This window comes from Anoplopoma fimbria, chromosome 9 (assembly GCF_027596085.1).
Source record: "Anoplopoma fimbria isolate UVic2021 breed Golden Eagle Sablefish chromosome 9, Afim_UVic_2022, whole genome shotgun sequence".
NCBI lineage: Eukaryota > Metazoa > Chordata > Actinopteri > Perciformes > Anoplopomatidae > Anoplopoma > Anoplopoma fimbria.
In genome coordinates this window covers 4,356,324-4,375,324 of record NC_072457.1, presented here as the reverse complement: position 1 = coordinate 4,375,324, position 19,001 = coordinate 4,356,324, and the positions used below count along the sequence as shown (strand labels likewise).

General features: G+C 39.2%; 1 protein-coding gene across 1 annotated transcript; it reads left to right on the top strand.

The window, feature by feature from the left end:
* Nucleotides 1-954: 954 nt before the first annotated feature.
* On the top strand, nt 955-17,506 carry LOC129096285 (E3 ubiquitin-protein ligase pellino homolog 1-like). The gene is made up of 7 exons (XM_054605034.1): nt 955-1,118; nt 8,565-8,698; nt 12,962-13,091; nt 13,909-14,010; nt 15,062-15,259; nt 15,344-15,532; nt 16,318-17,506. Exons 2-7 carry the CDS (start codon nt 8,613-8,615, stop codon nt 16,894-16,896), a joined length of 1,284 nt encoding a protein of 427 aa, XP_054461009.1. The 5' UTR covers nt 955-1,118; nt 8,565-8,612; the 3' UTR covers nt 16,897-17,506.
* The last annotated feature ends 1,495 nt before the right edge of the window (nt 17,507-19,001 follow it).

Below are 19,001 nucleotides of genomic sequence, written 5' to 3'. Positions count from 1 at the left end.
TGTTTATTTACCTTTCACAATAAAACACCACTGCCCTTATTTGGATCAAGTCATTGTGCAAGTATACTTCTTGACAAAAAACATGTTATAACAGTTTACTTTGTAGAAATGTGAGCTTTACCAGTACATACAAATGTTTAGGTATATACTATATAGTTTTTGAATATATCTCGGATATAGAAAACCACTTGGATTTACTAATTCCTTTTAAATGCGGGATGAAACAGACATTTTGAGTACTTTTTTTTTTCTTTTATGTAGCTTTACGGTTTTAAATGTATCTAACAGTATCTGTGTCAGTCAGGCATTAAACACAAAGGTCAAAGGAACCAAACAGTACTAATGAGCAAATATAAATTGTTAGACATAAAATAAACATAGAAAATGGACAAAAAAGTGAGAATAATGCAACTATATTAATAAACACTTTGTTCCAAACAACTGTTTCGTGTTTTAATTAATTTAATTCATAATCTTGCTCTACAAATCAATCACCTTAGTGAATTTACTCGTTTTACTTTGAAATTTACTCGTTTTATTTTGAAATTTACTCGTTTTACTTTGAAATTTACTCGTTTTACTTTGAAATGTACTCGTTTTACTTTGAAAATGTTTTACTTTGAAATGTTTTACTTTGAAATGTACTCGTTTTACTTTGAAATTTACTCGTTTTATTTTGAAATGTACTCGTTTTATTTTGAAATGCGTGCAGTGAATTTACTCGTTTTACTTTGAAATTTACTCGTTTTATTTTTTACGTTTTACTTTGAAATGTACTCGTTTTATTTTGAAATGTACTCGTTTCACTTTGAAATCTACTCGTTTCACTTTGAAATCTACTCGTTTTATTTTGAAATGCGTGCAGTGAATTTACTCGTGTGTTTTACTTTGAAATGCTAACCGGAAGCCCCTACAGCAGTAGACTTCCGGTGACGTCAGTCCGGAGACGTCTACCCCTTCGCTTGGAGACTTTTGTCTTCAGTGTAACGAGTCCCACGCTGGCGGGAGCTCTCAGCGACTCCCGGCTGACGTCACACGACCGTTAACCGCCCGTCCACTCTAACGGCCGTGCGCACATCCGGGTCATAGAGCTGCTTTGGGACCAACGGCTACTTTTGGTAAGTTTGTCGTTTGAAAAGTTGTTTCCCTCTGACGTCACTAACAAAAAATGCCACATGCTGTTTTGATGTAAACACACGTGACCTAAAGTCATGAATGGAAAACATTTATTTTATTTTTATTTATTATTATTTTTTTTATATATTAATGTCATGGTGTTTAAGTTAAGATTTTAAAATTTAATATTTGGGTATTTTTTGTAAAAAAAAAAAATAATATATATATAATAATATAATATAATATATTCTTGCAACATCCAACTTAAATATTCATATTGTGACTTATGTTTTTCTTTATCTCTTTAAGTGACACCACAATATATTGTCTATATTTATTTTACATATGTAGTACTGATTTCTGATTTTACAATATAGTTAGTATACATACTCCAGGTTCTTCAATATTAATGTATATATGTAGTATATAATCTTCAAATACTCCTATACTATATCATATTTCTATATTGTGTATATGTGTTGGTGCTATTGACTAGTAATATATTCTTGCAACATCCAACTTAAATATTCAAATTGTGACTTATAATGTAATAAGCATAATACTGCTTGATGTTTTTCTTTGTCTCTTTAAGTGACACCACAATATATTGTCTATATTTATTTTACATATGTAGTACTGATTTATGATTTTACAATATAGTTAGTATTCATACTCCAGGATTAGGATTGCAAATTTCCCCGCTGCGGGACTAATAAAGGATTATCTTATCTTATCTTATCTTATCTTACAATCTTAATGTATATATGTAGTATGTTATCTTCAAATACTCCTATACTGTATAATGTTTCTATATTTATTTTACATGCGTGTGGTACTGATTTCTGATTTTACAATATAGTTAGTATACATACTCCAGGTTCTTCAATCTTAATGTATATATGTAGTATATAATCTTCAAATACTCCTATACTATATCATATTTATATATTGTGTATATGTGTTGGTGCTATTGACTACTGGCTTTTTTAACAGGTTGATTATAAATAATATTATTAAGTAATTTATGGACGACAACCTTTAGCCTTTGTTTGGCCCTTTAACAATATCATAAACTTGTGTTATAATGATATTTATCTTTGACTTAATCCTCCAGCTGCACTTTATGTATTTGGTTCTTTAATTCAAAGCTTGATGAGTAACCCAGCATTGTTAAACTGGTTAAATATTACTCCATGCACGTGTACTTTGATACCAGAGTATATCCGTAGTATTCCTTCCTGAGCAGGGATCCAGCAGCGGTGGTGTTTTACAGGCCGGTCTGTCCGGCTCTGTGAAGCCCAGCTGGCCTCTTTTTTGTTTTCCGGCCACACAAACTGATTAGCATTCACCGTCCTATCGGAGCATCTGTCCCCACAGACGCTGCTATTGTTCCCCCATGTTAAACTTGCAAGTTTGCCCCTTTTTGTTCAACTGTCCCTTCATTTTTTTTAAAAGCCTATTCACATGTCAGGTCCCTTATCCACATGCTAATGTTGACCTAAAACCTGGAGAAAGTGTGGTCTTTGTGGATTAAAGCAGAGGGTCAAGAGAAGGTTTTGGGCGATATGGTTGAAATCAGTATCACAATATTAGTACTTGGTTTTCCTTCTGTGTTTCATACCCACCCCTGTTAACGTTTATGGAATAAAACATCAAACCTCCGGGAAAAAGGAGCAGAGGAACATCGTAAATAAGGTGCACGTTATTTAGGATGTAAAAAAAAAAAATCACAATGTCATATGCATCGAGATTTGTGTGATATTCCACCTGTGCTAAACAGTTTCTTTGAGGGAATCCCAATAACAAGGCAATCATCCAAATTATAAATCTACCACACTATGGCAAAATAACAAAACAAATCAAAGAAACAAAACATACGTTAAAAGCAATGAACTGTGTTTTTACTGTTACGCGTTGTGTGAGACCAGTTCATTAATTTGTACAAAGAAAATTATTATTATCACAATATGATTTTACTAAGTTGCGAAGTTATAATATTGAACTACCAGCCAGATGCGTATTAATAAGTTATTTAGAGACGATAATGTCCTTTTTAGTCTTTGTTTGGCTCTTGTACAGTATCCTAAAATGTGAAATATTTGACCTGATATTTAAATGTGAAATATCTGAAACTTGATTATAATGATCTTATTATAATATTGATCTTAAAGCTAATCCTCCAGCGCTGCTTTACATTTTTAATTCAAAGATTGATGAGTTACCCATCTATATTAATCTGGTTAAATGTGTCCTAATTTTGATTTTAACTAAATAATCTACTTACACTGTTTACATGGAGCTGTAATGGGACCACATTGTTGCCTTAATCTGCTGTTGATCGAATCATCAGTGCACACTGATGGTGTTGTCTCTATGACCTCCCTCCAACCAACAAACCCACATCCACCCTCCACCTGTTACGGAGACAGTTTGATATGTTTGCCAGGCTGCTTACTAACATCTAGCAACCACAGCCTTTATCTCTGTCAGTTGCCATGGAGAACTGGGTTAGTTGAGTGTGTGTGTGTGTGTGTGTGTGTGTGTGTGTGTGTGTGTGTGTGTGTGTGTGTGTGTGTGTGTGTGTGTGTGTGTGTGTGTGTGTGTGTTGTGTCAACCAGGAGGTATTTCCTCTTCAGGGCTGGTGTGTCAAAACACAACCGGCTGTTGTTGCCCTCTTTACGAGAGCTGCTCTGTGTTTGGCAGGTCGGAGGAATCGGTCGGTTTTGGAGTTATTTAACAAAGTGTGTGATTTATAAACCAAAATATCATCTGCGTATTGATGTCAACACCTTAATGATCACTGTAAACTAGTAAACAATGGACTTGTGAAACACGATTGTAATTAATAACATCACTAATGGCTGCATTCCATTTAGTTATGCCAGTTAAGGAGACGGACGGCTCCTCTGCTGTGCATGCTGGGAGACTGGCCAGCATGCACAGTTTATTTAGCTGTGTTAAGATCAGAATCAGACTGAGTTCAGTCCACTGAATGCCTCGTAGTGTACTGTGTCGACACAGCCCAGCAATCAGACTGAACTGTCGTTTACTCTGAGCGGTACATTTGACTCTGAACTCGTATAACGACTGAAGAAATATGCAAATGTAAGACTTGTTGTTCCTGTCAGTTGACTTAGAGCGGTGATTGTCAACGTGCGGCCTGTGTTGCTCTGCCAATACCCGGGTCAAGAGCTTTGACTCCGCCCACTCCGCCGAGTTTGAGTTGTCGGATTCGTCAGGCGTCGTCACACAAAACAGCAGATTCACATCTAAAAAGAATGTGTGCGCTGGAATGGAGGAGTAATAATAACAACAACAGAGACATTTCTGTCTGATATTAAGTCAACACTGCCAGGGGGTCCATGGAACGTTTTTGAATTAATTCATTTAATGCTTAGTTCACACTAAATGGATTTTTCCGATGATTTTATGCAGATCAAATGCAAATCTGCATTGGTTTGGAACTGTTCAAAAATCTGCATTGGCTTAGTGTTTGTCACTTCTCACGAGAGTTTTCGTGACAAAATGTAGCTCTGAGATCTCCTCTCAAATGGACAGTCTGGAACATTATATAACATATTATTCTTTATCATCTGTCACTTTATTATAAGTCAGTACTTTTGTCAGGATCCTATAGGAATGATGACTTTGTTTTTCTAGCCATCTGATTGGTTTTTATTTATCTCGTCATCTCAAGTTGAACTGCTGCAGTGCAAGATAGCAAACGCTGATTAGGTTACCATGGCGATGTGCCCCAGTTAAGAGCGAGCCAGCTCCGTGTGGTACAGGCCTCAGGTGATGTAAGTGACACCTGTTGTTGTTGTTGTTTACCTGTTTGTTGCCTCTCCCGATGAATAATTCACACGTTTAGATTCACCTCCACTCCGCGTCTGTCGGCACAGACACAAACTTCAGCTGCCTCTGTTTTTGAAACCTGCGCTCTGCAGGAAAGACTTGAATTAGTGAACGTGGACGTCAGACGGCAGAGCGGTTGATGGTAAAAGAAAAAAACTGAATGTGTGTTCATTTCTCTGTTGCATTGACCTTTCTGAACGAATGAGGAAACGTTAGTGAGCAAGAAATCAGTCAGCAGAGTGCACACCTCTGTCAATGCTAATTAGCATTAATATATATTCTATAAATGTATAATATTCTATATGTATATATTAATAGCATTGCACTCTTATCAAGTTTTACAGGAAGAAAACTATAGTATGACGACAATTCAAAGAAAATGTAAACCAATAATTGCATGAATAACAAAATAATTATTATAATTATTACATAAAACGTAAGAAAAAGGACATTTATGAAAATGAAATACAGGCTAAGGCCAAATGCCCTATCTCACAATTTACGAAAGTTGTTCCTTAGCCCATTCTACATCATTGGTAACATTTTTCTACCACAAATATATATTATTTATGTTGTATTTTATCCTTATATATTTGACCTTCTGCTCTCTTTCATGTCTTAGATTCTAATTTCTTACTTGTTGATTTTCTTTAATATTTATTTAATTGGGATGACACTTCAAGTAATCAAAACCTGTCCAATGTACATTCTTGACTATTGCAAAGCTCTGTATTGCATTGAGAAAAAAAAGCTCCTTAATGTTTTTTTATTAGATTTTTTTTTTAAACAAAAGAAATAAATGATCAATTGTTGGTCAAACGAAGGATTGGATTGGGCTCAATGACTCAATATACCCGTGACCGATTATTGAGATCAATGTTTTGCTAATTGCCATGTTGATGCTAACTAAAACTAGTTTGTCATCAGCGCCTGGAATTCATTAGGTTTTGTGATGTTGATTAGAAATCATGTGATTCGAGCCACAGATGAAGGATAAAATCATCTTAGAGCCGCGGCGTGTGATTCACCTCCGATGTCAGACATGAAGGAGGCGGGTGGGTGGGGGGCTCCGTCACAAGAGGAAAGGGACCCACAAAAGAGCGCTTGTTGTGGAGGAGTGAAGTCACTTTAGAAGTCGTCCTCTTTATCTGGTGTCCAGTTACTGGCAGTGAATGGATCTCTGTCCTCCTGCAGTTCACTGGACGTATTCATGGCCTCTGAAAATAAGCTCCGGTCGTGCCGGAGGGGTGAGGCCCCTCTTTTCATGATAACGTTGATCTATAAATGTCATCCACCCTCTAAACGCAACAGATTTCCAGCGGGGCTGCAGGGTTTCCCCACCAGGAAACGGGTCAGAGGAGGAGGGAAGCGTCTCTGTGATCAATCATTTCAGAGACTTAAATACAAGTCCAGCTGATCAGCATCTAGTTGTAAATAAACTTCAGTTTGATCCTGTGTAACAAAGATATACGGATACTTTATATAATGTCATTATATGTTAAAAAAGTTAGAGATGTATCGCACTGCCGGAAGTTACAGAAAATGTAATTGCATGTCCAGTTGGCGAGTCCAGCTGTTTATATTCTAGCATCAGCAGATCTTTCTTTCACAGTGCTCCACTCATTTGGGACTAAATATTGATTAAGCTGTTTGCCTCGACATTTCCCAACTTACGTCTCCAAATTTTGTCCAACCAACAGTCAAAAAAGATATTCTGATAACTTTCATAAAACATAAATAAACCAGGTAATGTTCCAGTTACTGACTTATAAAAATCAAAATAGCAGATGAGTTAAATCAGGCTGATGTGTGTTGTCACCTTCTATTTAAGGGGCTCAGAAGCAGCAGTAACCAGCATTAAAGCAGACAACACCTCTGTTTCTCAGCACTTGGTAACGCAGAATAATGATTATCATCTTCACCGCCTCGTCATCACACCACATCCTAACCTCTAAGATATCTCCAGATGTTATCAACCTTTTAATGCTGCTTTTGTTTCCTGTCATTTGGCTCTTCTGTTTGTTATCTCAAGTGTCTGCTCAAAAGATGATTTCAGACTCGTAGTAGGGTGTTTTTAATCATTATAACTCCCTTTATAAATGTAAATAAAATAGAATTTTAGTCCTACTGATTGTTGGATTATCTACTTCCAGTCTTCTGATGCTATTATTTGACTGGTGAACTTTTAAGGTACCACAGAGCTTGTAAACATCTGGATGTGTGGAACTGTTCTTTGATTGAGAGCGTTACAGAAGAAGCTGATGGTAATTGGTCAGTTTTCTAGCAACTTCACAGGAATATCATCCCGAGGGTTTCCAAAATATCATAATCAAAAGCTCAAAAGATCAACTGAAGATACAGTTGCTTTCACACTGTGACTCTTGGTAATCGTGATCCAACATCTGTAAACTCCTGCATTTGCATAAATGCTAGAATCATCACCCTTGTGGGCGTTTGCCTCCGCTGAACAGTCATGTTGCGGTTCATATCTGCGTCTGATCAAAATGTCATCATCTTTTATTCCATCGGACATTTGTGTGAAAACCTAAGCATCTTTTTGTTTTGGAAATGAACATGTGAGTGCAGAATTCTTCATAACAGCCACGTGTGGAGCTCGTAGGTTGATGCTGACATTGTGCCCTCTTGCTGACATCAGAGTTTGTGCTTCTAAATCGCCTCCTCTTGTTTCATCATGTGAACAACACGTTTATCGTGTTGTATGTCGTGTCTTTACGGTCCTTTCTCGTGAACGTGATATCGAGGAACACCTGGAAGGGAATGTCTTCAAATGTTTTGCTCGAAACATCCACTTAGGCTCAGGGATGAACTGATCAGAAGTTGTCGGTCAGAGGTCACTGTGGCTTCACAATGATTGATATGCTAATTATGACAATTTCACACAAATAGTGCAATAGAATAAAACATGATGACATTTAGGTTCAGACGTAGATGACTGTTCGGCGGAGGCAAACACCCGCGTTGATGATAATTCTAGCGTCATGGTACAAAGGATCATAACATCAGTTCCAGCGTGCTGCTGAGTGCGTCACCCCGTCACCCCGTCACGGACGCACACACCTAACAACCCCACTCAGTGTACGACTGTGAATTCACACATTGTTTGCCCCGGTCCCCCCCACCCTCCAGCCCGGACTACAAAGACAGTGTGGGCGTATTGTGAGTAATGAATGGTGATGTGTTGAAGCCTTTTTGAGTTTGTTTATATGAAAGTCTAAAAAAAAGGGTTTTAAATAAATTATACAATGCTGTGCTTTCTCTGAGAAGTCAAACTTATAGTTTATGGGGCAGCTGTGGCTCCAATCAGAGGATCGGTGGTTCGATACCCAGCTTCGGCAGTCGATGTGTCCTTGGGCAAGACACTTAACCCCCAAGTTGCTCCTGAAGGCTTGCCATCGGTGTGGACTGGATGTTGCATGAATGTTAGTTAGAGTCTGATGGTGCATTCTGTCATGAATGGGTGAATGATATGTAATATATATATATATACTACTGATTGTAAGTCGCTTTGGATAAACGCGTCTGCTAAATGACTGTAATGTAAAATGTTAAAGATTCTTGGTTTGTGTCTGCAGGTGATGGAGACGCTCTGAGGGTGACAGCGAAAAGTGAAGTCTGCCCAGATGTTTTCTCTCGGTCAGGAAAACATCTCCACCTCCCCTGCCTCCACCAAAGGACCAGTGAAATATGGAGAGCTCATCGTGCTCGGGTAAGAAGGTCAAAGCGTCTAAATCGTCAACGTGGAGCTTTAAAGGTTCTGCATGTTTTAGCCCCTTTAACTACTCTTAAACGTGCGCTCTACATTACTGCCGACCAAATCGTTCTCTGAAGAATTAACATCTGCTTTCAGAGCTGCTCCCTTCTTTTGAAGCAGCAATTAAAATGAGACCATTTGAGTAATAAAATCTACTTCCTCTCGATAATAATCTACCGCAGTGGAAACTTAGTCAGCTTTATTTGTTTATCAGGAAACTTCGTTCTCAACGTGTGACTTTGCAGTCAGTGTTGAAGCTCGATGGTGCTTTCAGGGACACTATGACATCCAAAAATCAAGAATCAGCGGGTAAAAGCATTGCATTCATGCGTTAAAGACATCCAGAAACCAAACACTGACTATAAACAATCTTGTTTTTGTCTTTTCTTACACGAAGAAAGAGGATCCATCTCAAGAAAAGGTTCAAGTCTCAACAAGTTCATTTACAGAGGCAGACTAGAATGATTGAGCTAAACCTCTTGACTGTTTTTTCCTGCTGTTGTTTGCATTGTTCAAATCAAACACGGGAGACGACTGTACTTATATATATAAAGTATATTAAATCTATGTGTTGAGGTTTTCTATTTTTGCTTTGTGATGATGTCATCTTCCCAGAAGCTGTGCCAATTCGGATGACATACTCATATATGTTACATGAGAATGAACGTATGTTAGGAGGAAGTTCATCCAAACTGAAAAAATACAAATTGGTATTCTAGGAACTGAAAGAGAAAAAGAATGCCTTTTTTCCCCGCAATAACAGAAACATTGCATTAAAGAAAAACCACTAGCTTCTGCTTTCACGTGATGAAGCAGCAGGAGTGTCTGAAGAAAGTTTTGACACAGAAACATGAAGATGTTTATCAGAAAAATGTGGTTCTGACTGGTTTTACTAGCTGTACTAGCTTCGCCCGATAGCACAGGCTAATGGAGTGCCATCCGGCAAGCTAGTACAAGTCAAATATAGGTCGTTAGATAGGTTGTTAGGTTGGTTTGTTGATTTGATTAATGGTTTGATTAATAACTTTATTAATCTAAGTGGGAAATGTTCCGCTGCAGCAGCTTAATGCAAACGAAAAAAACGAAGATAATGAGCAAAAGCTTAAAATCATCAAGGATTGAAACCAACTAAAATTTCCCCCAAAAATAATACATTTATAGACAAAAATAGTCCCTCTTGTCGTCACCTCGGACCCTCTAGAAGTGTGTGGGGAGACTTGTGTCTCCAGAGACTCGGCCCTCTGCCCGGATAATCTTACTTTCCTGGGTTGGGGACGTTTGGCTGTCAACATCTATAAAAAGTAGCGACGAGGTGCCAGATCGTAAGCATCCGAGAGGAAAAGCTACGAAAAAACCCACAAATTTAGTGAGGCGAGATGCCAAGCGGACAAAGCTCGTTCCAAAACGAGCTGGCAAACACCGTGACCTTCATGGAGCCAGAGAGGAGGGGCCAACTCATTGTGCCTTTTTGAAAAACAAGTTTATATGTAATATAATATAAACAAATAAACACCGTATAGTACCTTGTGTCATAAATGCTACTTTGTGGCGTACATTGCCAACATCTAGGTGGAAGAAAGTTTCATTGCTGTTCATATCTAGTTTAAAAAAAAACAATTGTATGTTGTAGGGCTCAGTATTGTTTGAGATTTCTAAAGTTTATAGTTCAAGAAATACAGATATTAGTAAGATATATTTTTACTGCATATCTTGTTTTTAAATTAAACCAAAGAAACAGCTGTATAAGAACTTTTGTTTGGTGAAAAATCATCTAAATTTGGTCATTTTTAAACTTAAATCTGTTTTTTTTCATGATCAGTACATGATCAGTTTTTTGTACTAGATAGGTACACAGGTTTGATACCCTGCTCTCTCGTGTGTTCTTAGCACTTGATAAGCCTTTTAAACTGAACTTCTTGGTTTGTATTTCACAATATATCTATAGAAGAAAGCCCACATCATTGCAGACGTTTGCACTGTTTTGCAAAAGTGCTTCTGATGGTCTGAAAGCCCCATGACAATCGTTTTAACCCCCACTGCTGCTGATAAGAATAAGTCCAGAAAAATCATCACAACTTGTGGCATTTGTGGCATTTGTTTGTGCAGTTTCAAATTGTTCAGAAGCAGCAAAACTCTGCCTCATCCAGTTAAATGCATCAAAAAAAAAAAACTCCACCACAGCAAAGAATGCAGCTGACTTCCTGGCTGAAGGCCTTTTTCACTGAGGACACAAGAGAGCGCCTGTGGTTCAGGGAGGTGGAGACACCTCAGGAGAGTTGTGGCCGCCGCGGTTTTCCCGACCTTTTGTTTGCTTTCGTATCATCGCGTCCACATGTGGAGCTAAACAGTCTGCGAGGCCCAGCAACTGGCAATTACTCTGGTCCTAAGTTTTAATTAGGAGGAACCGTACCGTTTGTGAAAACAGAAGTCGTGTCCTGTGTCAGGCAGTGGAGCTAAGGGTGGTCCCAGTTTATCTCAGAAAAGGAGGTGGCCGTCACTTTATCTGAAACGCAGGAAGTTATGAAAGAATGGCTCCACTTTTAACTGAACGCCGATGTTGACTTGACCTGCGTCTGGCAGCAGTCTGGCTCTGAAGATAACCTCCGACTCAGGGTTAAAGAGCCAGAAAACATTTAGCTTTCATAATGTGCTTTTTAGACGAGAATAATGTTCCGCAAATAAACGATGTTTTGCAAATAAATGCAGTTTACGTTGTATTTAACAGGCGTCCTGATGGATGGATGGTGAACCATGTGACCACAGCATCCTGCTTTTGTATGTGGACTGAAACGGTTGTTGCTCTTTGGCTTTCTCTCCCAAAAAAAAAAAGCTTCCTGTCTCCAGTGAAAGCAACGTCTGGGAAACATGCTTGTTTGACTTTTTTTTAACCTGCATTGGATAGATAGGGCATGTTTAGCCTAGCATAGCATAAAAACAAGAAAGAGGGGGAAACTGCTTCATCAAAACTGGAAGAAATCAAAATGTGTTTTTAAGGTGTAGTAGGAGGGGTTTTAGTTACTTTACTTGGACTTGTTGCAGCTTTTTGACTTGGAATGACTAGAAATCACACCCCAACCTTAAAGATTAAACTCTTTATCTATGAATGAAGTCCTTATTTTCAAGATGCACAGCAGTCAGTCACATTGCACAAGCAGCGGAGTGTTGGGTTTGTCAGTGCAGACCAGCAGGCAGACAACAGACGATACTATAGAGTATCACATGAAGATTTAAAGACACGCATGATCATTTTAAATGAATCAGCTTTAAGGAATCTGACTCAGATTTTTTCTTTTACACATACACAGAAATAGACAGCTAAGACCAAGGTCAACAAAGCTGGAAAAATAAAGAGAAAGAACAGACAGAAGGACTATTATGTCCCACAAATATGTGGAAAGAATGTATATAATGAAATATATTTAAATATATGTAAAAAGCACCTAAGACCAACAACATGAATAAAATATTAAATGGGTGGATTTTTACAGGTTGCATGTACAAAGTCAATATACAATAACATGTATATAATGTAGAATTTATAAAGACAATGTGGATTTTAACTGTAAAAATAGAATCCATGATGGAAGTAGGTGGATGTTTTTTATTATGTTACATTTTATAAAGTTTTAAGAGCGTTTATCATTTCTGGGAATTCACATTCAGTGAATAAGGACTTGTTTAGGACGCAAAAAAACACAAAGTTTAGGACCTTGACTTGACATCTTAACAAGAAATCCTTGTTCAATCTTTGTTGGTCTTGACTAATGATTTCTCTGCCAGGACTCCAGTCTTTGTCCCACCTCTGGTAGACAGTGTTTATTGTTTGGGATCAGCATGTTTCAGCCTGAACCCAGTTTAATGTGTCGAGAGACTCCACCACAGCAAAGAATGCAGCTGACTTCCTGACTGAAGGCCTTTCACTGAGGACACAAGAGAGCGCCTGTGGTTCAGGGAGTTTAGCTGCTGCGGGTTCAGACCTTTTGTTCATCTTTTGTATTATTGTATGCAGAACTGAAATAAAGCTTTCTTGGACCCCTAGACTGTCACACTGTAACATAGTATGGTATAAACCAGGACTGGGCTTCTTCTGGTTGAATTCTATGATCAAAATATCATCTACATCATGGTGTTGTTTATATATCTTAATCATAATTTACTTGTGGATCTTCTGGGTGTGTCTTAAGACGTTTTTTTTTTTTCTCCATCTGGTGCGTTCAGGTGCAACGGCTCGCTGCCCAACGGCGACAAGGGGAGGAGGAAGAGCCGCTTCGCTCTGAGTCGCAGGAACAAGGCCAACGGCGTGAAACCGAGCACCGTCCACTCGTCCTGCACGCCGCAGGCTGCCAAGGTGAGAGCTCGAAAACACAGGTAACAGTGTTCTTCAGGGTCTATGACGTGCAGCAAGGGTCATTTATTGTCTTTATGCAACACAGGGATGCACAACGGAAGTCAGTTGTAGCCCTTTTGTAACCCAACAAACACATGACTAACAAAAACAAAAACAGTAGTTCGTTCCTGTAGTGCATTTTCTGAATTTGCGAAATGGAAACGGCAGCGACAAAAACTGTTCTCTGTGCAGATAGTATGGCCCACATCTTCACATTTAATAATTCAACATGAGGAAAAAACATCCATCAACTTTGAGCACCAAGCACCATTGATGTAAACACAGAGTCGTCCTGCTCTCTGTGCTGCTGTCCGACCGTCAAAGTTCAGCGTGATCCAGGATGAGCGATGGATCCAGGTCTCTGTGAAGACGTGGACTCAACAGTCACCGCCCTCCCGCTGCTTTCATCCATCTTATTTTTCTGCGACCGACCTTTTAAATGTTCTGGAAGCAACACAGAAAGTGAACTTTGGCTCTTGTATGTATATATATGTATTTTAAAGTGCTTGTATGCGGCAATTCCATTGAACTAATGACGCATAGAAACACCTTATTCCCTGTTTGTTTAGTTTTTCAGTTTCTCTTTTTTGTTTTTGTTCTATTTCTGTGCATGTTACCAGGACTCGTAAGTGTATTTTTATCAAGTGGAAATCCAGGATTTGTCACATATTTTCACAGGCTCATAATAAGCAAAAACTATATAACAAAGAGAACAATAACAGTTGTGTTTTTTTCTTAAACACATTGTAACTACATCTCTTTTGTGTCTCTTTTAAAGGCTGTGAGCAACAAGGAGCAGCACAGTATTTCCTACACTCTGTCCCGGGCTCAGACGGTGGTGGTGGAGTACACTCACGACAGCAACACAGACATGTTCCAGGTCTGTAGCATCCACTACCTCTATCTGATGTCACTTCAGTTATAAAGAACAAAATATTAATGGTTTATATACAAGGATCAGATAACTACCTGTCAGTTTAAAGGGACGGTTCACCCCAATATCACAAACACATATTTGTCCTTTTACCTGTAGAGCCATCAGTCTAGATTGTTTGGGTGTGAGTTTCTTAGCTTTATGTATCTTTCCAGAAATCATGACCTGGATACCTAAAATAATTCACTGACAATTTTGTGAGCAGTTTCTTGTAGGAACTATCTATTGCTGTTGAGATTTTCAATGGAGTGCCATACAGTCCCAAAATATTCTAGCAAAAGGCAGACATCTCTATGGCCGATGTCTCCAAAACTAGTCAACTCACACAAAAACAATCTAGATTGATAAATAGCACTACGGGTAAGAGAGAAAATATGTATTCTTTTTTTATTTTGGGTCGAACTGTCCATTTAAACTGACACAGCCTGTTTTCTTTACAGTCAGCAGCAGAGTTCTAGGTTTCAAAATAAGAGCTTTATTCTCTTTAACTTGCCTTTCCTCACATTCTGTAAATTTGATTTAGTTTTTTGTCGGTTAAATCTTGTGACTCCTTAGAAACTCGCTAAGTAAAATAGCTGTGATGTAGTTCTTGTGTTTTGTTTTTTTTTGACCACCAGACATTTTGCATGTTGCACTATGTGGGTTTGTCGCTGTGTAGAATTTCCTCAAGGCTGTGGTACAGTAAGTCTGTTTAGAAGCAATAAGAAAGCCACAATTGAGGAAGTAGAAAGAGAAATGAGAATCAACACAGTGGCAAACAAATTGCTGTGATAAAAATTCCAGAAACTCTCCAGTTAAACAAATACATTTTTAAAAAGTACTTATGTAATCATAGTTTTGCTCCCTCAGTTTGACAGTTCATGCATGTTTCTTGTTCCGCCATCACCATTCTCTATTGTATTTTGGCGTTATCGTGACATGAGACAAACAGGCGACTTAATCAAATCTCTCTCGCAGTGTATTCATTAACATAAATGTTGTCTCTGTGTCTTTTCAGATCGGTCGTTCCACAGAGACTCCCATTGACTTCGTGGTGACGGACACGCTGCCCGGCGGTCAGAGCCAAGTCGACGGTCAAACGGTCCAGAGCACCATCTCTCGCTTCGCCTGCCGCATCATCTGCCAAAGAATCCCTCCTTACACCGTGCGGATCTACGCCGCGGGCTTCGACTCCTCCAAGAACATCTTCCTCGGGGTACGAGGACGCCGTCCGAGCCGGACGACACAATGATTCATCATCAGATTCACTGATTTATTAACACTCCTGATGTCTTCACAGGAGAAAGCGGCCAAGTGGAGGACGCAGGACGGTCAGATGGACGGACTGACCACCAACGGCGTTCTGGTGATGCACCCGCGCCACGGCTTCAGCCAGGGCTCTACACCCGGTCTGTGGAGGGAGATGTCCGTCTGCGGCAAAGTCTTCACGCTGCGGGAAACCAGATCTTCTCAGCAGAGGGGCAAGATGGTGGGTGACTCCAACCGGATCTTCATGGGAGCTGCAGTTCTTTAAAGGGGCCCTGTGGAAGTTTTGTTCGAAACCAGTGTTTCTCATCAGAACACATTGTGTGTCTCACTGAGGTCCAACAAACATACTCAGTTTGTTGTTCACTCTTCATTCTCGCCTTCATTGGTGCTTCGCCACATGTCTTTGCTCATTACCGCCACCAGCTGTCTATCAGCAGAACAACATGTGACCAGAGGCAGGAATATTTATCATGTCTTCTGACTCGATATACCAGACATAATCATATGAACATTATGAATAGACCATATACACTTACATGTTCTTGACATTGTACATACTTGTATATGCAACTTCACCAAGAAGCAACCTCACTATAAACCTATTTTGCCATTGTGTGTTCACTATTTAAATTTCCACTCTTTTTTACTTTGTACTGCAGCTGTTGCACAAAAATTCCCCTCAGGTTGAATAAAGTTCTATCTTATCTTATCTTATCTTATGTGCATCATACAAACTAATTGAAAAAGGCAACTGTAAAGATGCTGCTCTAAAGCGCCTTTAGAGGTTTAAAAACTCCACAGGGTACCTTTAACTTTTTGAAAACCCCATGAATGTTTTAAATAATAATAAAAAGGTCTGTTCTATGTTAATTAACCTTTTAAATATGGATTGTAAACCTCCAGGAACATGTTTCACATTTTCAGAGAAACCCTCAGAGTTACAGAATCTACTTGCAGCAACAACAACAACAATGATGTTTTATCTTCTGCCCGTCTCTCCTTCAGGTGGACTCTGAGTCTAACGAGCTGGTGGACGGGTCCCTCATCGACCTCTGCGGCGCCACCCTGCTGTGGCGGACGGCCGAGGGCCTGGCGCACACCCCCACCGTCAAACACCTGGAGGCGCTGCGGCAGGAGCTGAACGCCGGGCGGCCGCAGTGCCCCGTGGGCTTCAACACGCTGGCCTTCCCCAGCCTCCGCCGCAAGGACGTCCTGGACGAGAAGCAGCCCTGGGCCTACCTGCGCTGCGGCCACGTGCACGGCTACCACGGCTGGGGGGGGCGCCGCAACCCGGAGGTGGAGGCGGAGTGTCAGGAGAGAGAGTGCCCCATGTGCCGGACGAGAGGCCCTTACAAGCCGCTGTGGCTGGGCTGCGAGGCGGGCTTCTACGTGGACGCCGAGCCACCCACCCACGCCTTCGCACCCTGCGGTCACGTCTGCTCGGAGAAGACGGCGGCGTTCTGGAGTCAGATCCCGCTGCCGCACGGCACGCACACCTTCCACGCCGCCTGCCCGTTCTGCATCGAGCCGCTGGGAGGAGCGTCCGGCTGCATCAAGCTCATCTTCCAAAGCCCGCTGGACTAGAACCCACTCAGACGCTCCGTCTCAAGCCTTAAAAACAACAGCATTGAGGACAGAACTGTATACTTTGAGGTTTTCTTTCATAACTTAATATTTTATAACGTAATTTAACTTAATTTTGACCAATATAAATGTATTGAGTTGCCTTCTGTTTATGAATATCATAAATGATTCAGGCAGTGTTGTCTTCCTCTAATGTGGTGAAAGTTAATCCCTGGACACATCTGCCAGATGTTTGATTTGCTTTAAACTTTATTTATTCCTCTTCAGTTGTGTGTTTTGTAAATGAATGCAGAATTCCACAGCTGATTACTGTCTCACCTCTGCCTTAAAGAGCCATTAACACTGAGACATGATCTCTAGTTTGGCTTTAATCGAGTGTTTCTGCACCTCACTGTGATGCACTTCTTCTTCTTAAAGGGATTCTTTTTAAGCAGGAAAATGGAAAAAAAACTTGAACTGCAATATTTCTGCATTTGATCCTTTTCCTCTGAAATCAAGTGACCTTCCTCTGTAACCTTTGTTGCCTCTTTTGGATCCAGAATAACTGTATTTTAGCTTTTTATCATGACTTTACAAAAATATATTCTTTGGGAAAAAACGTTTTTAAGCTGCTTGTCTTGTGACTTGAAACACACACATCCAATCTGAATGTCATTTCTTAAACAAAACACTAATGTACTTCAGGCATGAATGACAATAAACCAGCTTTACTCAGTAGTTATATGAGGAATAAACACTTAATAATTACTTCCTGTTAGATGTTGCAGGTTCTGCCAAAGTGCTCATAAAGTCATACTTGCAAAAATGCATTTACATATACACATGAAAATAGCTTTTTATGTATAATACAATACAGGAAACTATGCAATAATTGAAATACATACCAATACTTAAATATCTCCAACCTTTTTTGACGAAATACAGATTATCATTATGTTTCTAGAAGTGGGTGGTTTCTGAGGTGACTCTCTGACCTTTCCTCTAGCGCCACCATGAGGCCAAACCTCACACTTTTATGTAAGAAATATTTAAAAATGAATTTATTTTTATGAATGAACGTTTCTGTGTTCATTCATTCATCACAGATAAGCAGTCATGCTGCCCACCGACCGTTTTATTCCAACTGCAAACAATAGAAACACTGTGACATTTGTTGGGTCATTAAAAAGCAGTGACCCAGACTCCTGTGCTGGAGGAATATAAACTATCACACTTGCATCTCTCGCAAAATATTGTCTACAAAGGAGTTTCTTAAATGATAATAAATAAATAATACCGTTTTATTCTTCTACAATAAACCATCACAGTTATTAAAAACAGATACAGAATGCAGCAGTGTAAAAAAAAGTGTCAGAAAATGTCCTAAAAAAATAGAGATTACACATTCACATTATATACAACAAAAACACAAATGACTGGGAAAGCGTTTATGTTTTTAGCCTACAAAATAAAACAAAGTACAGATTAAACATAGTGTCCAACTAAGCTGCTTTTACAATATTTTCAAACATAGTTAGCTCACTAAAATAAATCAAACAACCGATTAAATTTGTAATCGTCAGGTCACCAGCAGGATAATGCTGAGCTATGTATTTGACCTTGTTCTTATGAACCGCTGTCTTTGAAATTTTAAGGATGGAAGCAACCTGACGCTCACTGTATCCCTCTGCCAGTAAAACCAGAATTGAACCCTTCTTTTCCTCACACAAAACTTATCTTTTTAACTCTTTTGGCATGGTCAATAGTCACTTTTTTTATTCCAATTACTTTTGGGGTACTACTAGCACTGTTTCTGCCATCCAGCTGGTCCTATTGCAAGAGGATAGTGATGACCACAGCACTGGTTTTTATACTTTTCTTCATTAAATAACATTTAAATGCTCTAAATGACAATATTTTTTTTTAAATTATTATTATTATTATTATTATTATTATTATTATTATTATTATTATTATTATTATTATTATTATTATTATTATTATTAGTATTTCTGTGATGACCGGAAAAATGGCTTTATTACAGTTTTTTGGTGGATTTAAAATACAACACTTGTAATTGAGTAGCTTCTGTGAATGTGTCTGTACAGGCGGCCGCCGGCCAGCAG